General features: G+C 40.6%; 1 protein-coding gene across 1 annotated transcript; it reads right to left on the reverse strand.

The window, feature by feature from the left end:
• Positions 1–1,552: 1,552 nt before the first annotated feature.
• Positions 1,553–4,171, reverse strand: LOC117288680 (G-protein coupled receptor moody-like). The gene is made up of 2 exons (XM_033769563.1): positions 3,374–4,171; positions 1,553–1,905 (listed from the first exon to the last, which is right to left on the reverse strand). Exons 1-2 carry the CDS (start codon positions 4,095–4,097, stop codon positions 1,553–1,555), a joined length of 1,077 nt encoding a protein of 358 aa, XP_033625454.1. The 5' UTR covers positions 4,098–4,171.
• Between the last annotated feature and the right edge of the window lie 5,296 nt (positions 4,172–9,467).

The following is a 9,467-nucleotide window of genomic DNA, read 5'->3' on the forward strand; positions in this document are numbered from 1 at the left end:
AAACAATGAACGATAATTCACTTTTGTAGTCCTAAAGGTAGTCCTAACTTAGGACTAGTCCGAGGCAATGCTAGGAGATAGGACCAGTCCTAAGTTAGGATGAGTTACTGGTCCTAACTTAGGACTAGTCCTATCTCTTAGCTTTGCCTAGGACTAGTCCTAAGTTAGGACTACCTTTGTGAAATCCACCCCTGAAAAATTAAACTGAAGGATATGTTATAGTTCTAAACATTCAAGGCACTGAACACCTTTGACAATTTTCAAAAACCAGTATTCTCACTTGGTGTAACAAACCTGTAAAAATTTGACTCAATTGGTCATCGTAGTTCGAGAGAATAATGAAAGAAAAAAACACTCTTGTCGCACAAATTTGTGTGCTTTCAGACGCATAAGTATTTTAATATTTGGGTGAGAAATTACCTCTTTCTCAAAAACTACGTTACTTTCAGAGGGGACTGTTTCAATCAATATCAACAGCTCTCCATTGGTCTATACCAAGTAAGTGTTTTGCTGTAACAGTTATTTTGAGTAATTACCAATAGTGTCCACTGCCTTTAACTACCGGTCGAGCATAAAATATTCCTCATTGTTTTACAAAAGTCAGCAAGTCTCATTCACACCATGGCCCAATTTCATAGAGCTGCTTAAGCAAAAAGTTTGCTTTAGCACGAAAATAGCTTGCTTATTTTACACATGTTACTGGCAAAAATCTCATGCCATATACACTCCTTGTCACTTATATTTAGCTATTGTTTACTTAGCATAACAAATAAGTGGAGTCTTAGCCGGTAATCTGATTTTACAAAGCAAAGATTGTTTTGCTTAAGCAAAATTAATTGCTTAAGCAGCTCTATGAAATTGGGCCCATGTCCCGTACATAATGTGATTTCCATGTGCATTCTGAGGAGCCCAATGGCAAGCCCATGGCCGTGTTTCACAGAGATTTCTATTTCGCACAAAGTAGCTTACAACAATGCTTACCAGAATACGGTTACCAACCAAACTATCATCTCACGTTTACAACTTGTGACTGGTATCCTGCTCATTTCTGCTTAGCAGACAATACTTTCCGCTTAAGCAACTGTTTGAGTTTGGCCCAGGGCTTCAGCTGTGCCAGCTGCACAAAATGTGAACTTTAGTTACGAGACAGGCCAGCAGGTGCATGTTAAGTGCATGCTATGCTTACACATATCATTCCCTCCAAAAATACTCGCGTTACATAGACAGTGAGCAGTGTGCCTTGTTAAGAGTTTAAATAAGTAGTTTCTATGTACATTTTGTGTTAGTTCTGATTTCCATGATACTGATCAACTTTCAACAGGCCCATTTGGCGTCAAAATTGACCAAACCGCAAAATTATTCGATGCTGGTGTAAATATTTCATTCATATATTCATATGTGGATGAGTTAAGTTGCTTAATCTTAAATTTTATGTCAAACCATGATAAAACTCGTGGCAAAAACCAACAATTAACAGAAGACAGAACAACAAAACGAAGTTTTACTCCGTTGTGATGTGTTTACATGTTTTGGTTTTTCAAGTCAAACAGATTTACAGGGTCTGAGATACGGTGGCTACGGTACCACTGGTACTGTTTCCCACCTGGTTCGAATCCCGCTTCTTACAAAACACATCTCTGATCCCTTTACGGAACGGCTTGTTCGTCAAGGTATAGATGACAGGATTCACGCAGGAGTTGCCCACGGATAAGATAACGCTGATGAACTGGAAATGCGATCCCTGCTGGAGCGGGGCACCCAGGTTCAGCAGAAGGAACCTGACCTGGTTTGGAGCCCAGCAGACCACGAAGGAAATCACGCAGACCAGGAGGGTCTTGACCAGGGTCTGTGCGGCCCGGAGCTGCCACATTTCACGCTGATCTCTGGGGTTAAGGACCGAAGAATCTTGGGGAAAAAATATCGGAAGAGAAAACTAAATAATAATGTTCATTTAACGTCTATATAATCAAGTTAGCAGCCACTTGGTCATTTTAGCAGCCACTTGGACTCGTAAGCAGCCATCTGCACTCGTGAGCAGCCACTTGGCCTCGTGAGCAACCACGTGGACAAGTCAACCACCTGGCTCGTGAGCAGGCACCTGGGCTCGCGAGCAGCCACTTTGGCGCGTGAGCAGTCACTTTGGCTCGTGAGCAGCCACTTTGGCTTGTGAGCAGCCAGCTTGGCTCCTGAGCAACCACTTTGGCTCGTGAGCAGTCACTTTGGCTCGTGAGCAAGCACTTTGGCTCGTGAGCAACCACTTTGGCTCGTGAGCAGCCATTTAGGCTCAAGGGCAGCCACCTTGGATCGTGAGCAGTCACTTTGGCTCGTGAGCAACCACTTTGGCTCGTGAGCAGTCACTTTGGCTCGTGAGCAGCCACTTTGGCTCGTGGGCAGCCACCTTGGATCGTGAGCAGCCACCTTGGCTCGTGAGCAGTCACTTTGGCTCGTGAGCAAGCACTTTGGCTCGTGAGCAAGCACTTTGGCTCGTGAGCAGCCACTTAGGCTCAAGGGCAGCCACCTTGGATCGTGAGCAGTCACTTTGGCTCATGAGCAGTCACTTTGGCTCGTGAGCAGCCACTTTGGCTCGTGAGCAGCCACTTTGGCTCGTGAGCAGCCACTTTGGCTCGTGAGCAACCACTTTGGCTCGTGAGCAGTCACTTAGGCTCAAGGGCAGCCACCTTGGATCGTGAGCAGTCACTTTGGCTCGTGAGCAGTCACTTTGGCTCGTGAGCAGTCACTTTGGCTCTTGAGCAGCCACTTTGGCTCGTGAGCAGCCACTTTGGCTCGTGAGCAGCCAGCTAGGCTCGTGAGCAGGCATTTGGGCTCAAGGGCAGCCACCTTGGATCGTGAGCAGTCACTTTGGCTCGTGAGCAACCACTTTGGCTCATGAGCAGCCACTTTGGCTCGAGAGCAGCCAGCTTGGCTCGTGAGCAGGAATTTGGGCTAGTGAACAGCTATTTGGGCCAGTGATCAGCCGTTTGGGCTCATGAACAGCCACTTGAGCTTGTGAGCAGTTGTGAACACCACGAGTTGGTGTGATAACGCTCGCCAACTAAAATATCACCTCGAAGACTATGATAATTTTTGAATCCACAGCTTCGGCTTCGGATTCGGCTTCAGGCTCCGTTCTGTAGCATGAAACCATGATTTCGTAAACAAAGCACCTGCAATTGTCAAAACAACCGGGAAGCTAAGTTAAATAGCCTGAGTCAAATCTAGAGCTGAAGCCGTGGTTTCGAAAAGGGACAATGACTCCAAATGGCGCGCAACCGAGGCAGTTGCAATTAGTATGTTAGATGAATTGGGTCAATTGGGCACATGTACGTCCTATATTAAATTCGTCAAGTTGTATACCCTGCATAGCCCTGCTTACCTGCTCTTCGGTTGAGTACCTTAACCTGCCTGTTTAGTGAAGAAATCACCCTCCACTGCGCGAAACCCATCAGAACAAACGGAGCAAAGAAGTTGACTGTGAAATTGTAAACACCAAATGCCGCCTGAGCTCCCTTGCTAGGCCACGGCACAGATCGGCAACCCTTTTCTCTGTCCACCTCAAACAAGCAAGGCTTATAAACCTTGGTTATTGCGGCCAAGACCCAACAAGCAGCAATCATCAGGTACTTGTTGCGTCTGGAGAAAACTTTCTTGTACTTGTGTGGGTAGACGATGGCTACGTAGCGCTCCATGTTGACTGTGATCAAACTGAACACAGAAGTGATCGCGAAGCTCCAGTAGAGGAACTTGGAGGTGTAAAAGCGACACCAAAACTCTGCAAAGCCTCCGGGATTTGCTGGTGTTTTTGACCCTGCTGGTGTGAGATACGTTGGGATGACCAGAACACACACCATGAAGTCGACAATGGAGAGGTGCACTAAGAAATCACTGGTGTTGGAGCGTAGGGACGGCACGCGGAGGAGTACGATGGCAACCAGTAAGTTACCAATGATTCCAACCACGCAGATTATGCCGTAAAGAGCCAAGACGAATTTATTAAAGCCATCCGTTTCCTTCATTTCCATTTCATTTAAACCTGTTTCCGTAGAATTGTCCATAGTTTCAACAATCAAAGTTATATTGCTTACGTTCATTTGATCCATGACACCAAAGATGCTGTTGTTACAGTTTGAAGGATAGACTCTCTTTCTCCCGCCGAAATTGCCGTGAAGTTTGCCAATTCAGGCGCGAAATTACATCGCTGTTGTCTGCATGTCAATTTACTTGATGCAGTTAGAACATCATCCTTCGCACTGAAATTGAAGTACAGAATGTGTTATAGAATTCAAATGCACACTCCTTTAATTGCAAGTCCAATTTTATGCCCACTCTAGTTATGACAAAATCGAGTCAGCATACCCTTAGGCTAACTCTTTTTAGGAAAGCACGCAAATTAAAAGCAGAAAGACTCGGAGGAGTTTGAAAAAAAGAGGAAATATTTTCAATAGATAGGATTTATTTTCCTAGTACAATAATCACTTCATGAATTACATCAAGTCTGAAGGTTGTGTAGGTTTGTGTATTGACATTTTACTTCAATGCTTCATTGTGAATGGTTAGTACAACCGGGGATGAGAAGTCACTAGCCTTGTGTTGTTTGGAATTATACTGTGATTAAAATGCATCTCATTCCATTTTCAAGAACGAAGTGATTTTCCACGAATTTGACTTCGAGACCTCAGATTTAGAATTTGAGGTCTCGAAATGAAAGTACACAACTTCGTGTGACAAGGGTGTTTCTTTCTTTCTTTATTATCGCGCAACTTCGACGACCAATTGAGCTCAAATTTTCACAGGTTTGTTATTTTGTGCATATCTTGAGATACACCAAGTGAGGACTGGTCTTTGACAATAACCAATAGTGTCCACTGTCTTTAAAGGGAAGATTATCTAAACAAACATACAAAAGCAAGACAATGTTACAAAGAATGTCAAAACGTAGTTTACGAATGGTTTTATGGACTACGTCACGATCACGTTCGGACATTTCTTAAGGATTCCAACATTTAACTTGATTATTTAAAAACATCCGGTTTAAGGCACTGATGGACCTTTTTGCTATTTACTCAAAATAATTATTACCATACAAACTACTTTGGTAATGAGCAACGGAGACCCGTTATACAACATTGTGAGAAACGACTCCGTCTGAAGTAACGTTGTTTCTGACTAAGAGGTAATTTCCCACTTAAATATTTGAATCTAATTTATCACTTAGATATTTTGAATCTAATCAAAGACTTCAGGCCTGAAGTCTTTTTATTTGGCATCTTACAGCACACACATTTGTGCAATAAGGGGTAGTTTTATCTTCCATTGTTCTTCTGCAACTTCAAGATGACCATTTAAGTGAGTCAAATTTTCAAGGATTTGTTTTTCATGCGTAATATTGGGATTCACAAACTGAGAATACAAGTCTTTGAAAAATACCTAAGCTGTCCTGTGCCTTTAAGAATTAACATCGCAACCGCATTAATAAAACGAAAGTAAAGACGCATTTAAAACAATAACGTTGCGCTACAAACGTCCTTTCAAACCAACATTTTTGTATAGGCTTTATTGAAGAAGTAAAGACTGCTACATATATGTCTCAATTAGAGACAGAATTTTAATCCTGAATTTAAAAATTCACAGAAATACGAAAGAAAACTGAAATGAGATACATCATACGGACAGTAAAACAAGCTAAATGGAGATGGGCTGGACACACTGCCCGAAGAAATGACAACAGATGGGCAACAAGAATAGGGAAAAGAAAAAGAGGTAGAGAGAGAAGATGGAGAGATGGTTTATTCAGAAGCAACATGGACAAGAACTGCAAACAAAATGGAAACCGACGGCGTCGACATGAGGAGGGCTACATCCTACACTGGATGAACATAGCCTAAAATACATAGCTCAATCTAATTGTAAATTCGAGTGTGGGGAAAAATAGTTTTGTCGTTTGGAATTTATATATCTAAAAACACAATTAATCCAAGAGCTTTTTCTCTCAACTCAAGAGTCACTTAAATTGTCCAAACAAGGTTTCCGTAGGAATCACACCAACTATGAAATGCTTGATTAGACTGAATGTACCCACAGGCCATTTGCAATCATACCCGCATCGAGTAATCATGGTTACAGATTGAAATGAAGTGATGAATTGCACGTAAATAACACGAATAGAGGATTTAAAGAGATGTTCACACACTCACACTCGGTAAACAAAACAGAAAGAACATATCATGGTTGTTGGATCATTGAATATTTGTCTAAAAGGCAGTGGACACTATTGGTAATTACTCAAAATAATTATTAGCACTATTGGTAATTACTCAAAATAATTATTAGCGTTAAACCTTACTTGGTACCGAGTAATGGGGCGAGGTTGATGGTATAAAACAATGTGAGAAACAGCTCCCTCTGAAGTAACGTAGTTTTTTTAGAAAGAAGTAAGAACGTTGTGTCCAGTGTCAAGTGTCTTTACTAAACACGACCACATCTTGTGTGGAAATCTGTGCTTGCGTTTTTTTTAGTGAAAACAAAAAATTGTCAGGAATTTTGCGCTCATTAAAATAGGTCTTGTTTCGATTGTGGCAACCAAAACAAGTAATGGTGACTTCTTTATAGAATTTATTCCAGTTTGACAGCATTTAAATCCCAATTTACTATTTTTTTTTTTTTTAAATGAGGATCTGTATGATTTTCTATGGTCAGGGAGCTTTCAAAGTAAAAAGGTATTTGTGTTCGATTCTCTTTACGACACGACATTCTGAGTATTTTCTTTAAGTAAGATTGCACGCATTAGTTTAGGTTATTTTATCAAACCCAGGTTCAGAATACACAAATGTGAACAAAATAACCCTTTTCCATATGAAAAACAAAAATATATAGTGTAGTTTGAGCGTTGAAGATAAATCAACGATTAACATTCAAATCCTTCCCAATAAAAGATATGGATCTGATACGAAACGAAGGACAACATGAACGTGATCGCGAACTTCCCGTATCCATTGTTTTCTCGTAAATGTGACAACCGAATTTGTAATTTCCACGTTATAATTTTATAGCATTTAAACCCATTGGACCCTTTCGGTAAACAGTATTGTCCAAAACCCACACTTCGTGTATCACAACTTCTATATCAAATAACAAACCTGTGAAAATTTGGGCTTAATCGGTCATCGGAGTCGGGAGAAAATAACAGGAAAGCCCACTCTTGTATCCGCGCGTTTCGCCGTGTCATAACATGTGTTTAAAATAAATCCGTAATTCTCGTTAACGAGAATTGATATTGTTTTACTGTTTTCTCAAAAAGTAAAGCATTTCATGGAATAATATTTCAAGAGAAGTATTTCACCACTACCTTCTGTAAACCCTGTAAGTTATTTGTAAATCTGTGAACTTTTTGTTTTCTGTACCGGAAGGGTCCAATGGCTTTAACAATAAAATAATACTAAATTCGATTTATATAGCACCTTATATATAGTTATCTCTAGGCGCTTTACAAAGTATATCAAGTACATAACATGTTAAATTATTTATAGTTGACTGTTTAATTATTTACAGTTGACTGAATGATACTATTCTATAAGAATCATTGAAAACTTACGAGATATCTACAAAATGCAGTTCTCATTTTAATAAATGCAATAAGAAGGGGCACAAACAATGCAAAGGGCCCTAAGATTTAAACTTAAACCGAGGATGGGTTACTCACCTGTTGTCCAGTGAAACAGCAGACTTAGGGGTTGAACGTCAGTAGTACTTAAATCATACAGCAGGAATAGAGCTCCAAGTTCTTACGTTCTTCGCAAACAAGGCTTGTTGATCTTTGTGAGATTGAATAGTCAGTAAAAGTCAACGGTACCCTACGGTAATACTTTCGGACCTAAGGGCCTCAAACATAAAGCCCTGATCAAGCAAATCGAGTGAGTTTTATTTAAGTACAAAACACAGGAAGTGATAAGTGGGAAGAGTAACTCCTCCTAACACCCCGTGTTCGATGTTTGTGCAAGCTGATGATGTACACACCCAAAAGACTGTTACGATTATAGATGCATTTTTCCCGCGCGCTGCGTGCCGGCGGGTACGGTCATCCAGTGGTGCGGCGTGTTGAATTATGAAACGTTGGACGGCGATACCGGCATCTTTTTATAGTGTCTTCAGCTATGGATAAACTGTGTGTGGCTGTGTTCTGGCAATGAATGATGCGATCTGTACAGGGGGAAGTTTTTTTGATACATCTTTTTTTTTATGGGGTGGGCGACTCAATCTAAAGCAAAAACAGGGACTCCATCTACAGCCAAAACAATTATAACATGGATGGGGAAACTGTCTCTCGGCTGATGGGAAAGGGTATTGTATAACATCAATTTAAACAGGAACGGTGTTTTGAAGAATGATACATACATAACAACGGGTCCTTGAAATTTTATCCCAAACTCAATTATGACTCTCTTCTTGGTTTGAAGTTATTTAATAATAGAACTTGGTTGAGGAAGAAATGTCACACATAACTGCATGCCAGGAAAGTTAAACTTATTTCTCACAATAACCTTCAAGTTTTGTTTAGAACTCAATTAAGTAACGGTTCTGCAACGTCCACCACGCTTATAAAGACTCTTTATACGCAGATACGGAATTTAACTTGGTGGAAAACGGTCAACAAAAACCGCCAAGGTTTGAAATTATTTAATAAGGAAGTGGTTGAAAAGAAATTTCACAATATCAAGGATTGAGGTTGTGGTCAATATTCCTTACTCAGAAAGACCGCCAAGTTTTGTTTTGATGAACCTTTATGGGTATTGTGAGATACAGAGTAAAAGGTTCAGCTGCAGAAATGAATTGTGGTTTCCGTTATTTGAATGACAGTTCTGTATTTTACAAGCATATTTTGTTAAAGGCATTGACACTCAGTTAATATTAAAAGACTAAATCTGAAAGCACACAAATTTGTGCACAAAGGTGTTTTTTCTGTCATTGTTCTATTGCAAATTTGCTGACCAATAATTGTGTCAAAATTTTCACAGATTGTATGCACACACCCAGTGATGAGAAACCTGGTATTTGGCAATTACTGAAGGTGCCCAGTGCCTTTAAGCAAGATATGTATTTTCCCCACAGGATCCTTGCACTCGTTACACGCTGCTAAATCTGCGGCCAATGGTAAGCTACCATGGAAAAATTACGGTACGCACCTTAAAGTGCGTGCCGCATCGCCTGCGTGCCCAATGCACATTAACATCACACGGCCATTATTTCCCAACTCGATTAACATTTATTTCCACTTCACAATTCTGGGTAAAATGATAAGTAAGATGGATTTATGTCAAAACATATAGGGCAAAACTGGGAAATTTGTGAAACGATGGGGCAATCTCCGAATAAGCCGTAACTGGGAATTGGGGAATAAAAGTGGCGCAACCTTGCAATATTTACCATGGGTGAATTATACGTCAGATGGATTAGATCAGTTTAATCTAACTCTG

The sequence above is a fragment of the Asterias rubens genome, chromosome 1 (assembly GCF_902459465.1).
Source record: "Asterias rubens chromosome 1, eAstRub1.3, whole genome shotgun sequence".
NCBI lineage: Eukaryota > Metazoa > Echinodermata > Asteroidea > Forcipulatida > Asteriidae > Asterias > Asterias rubens.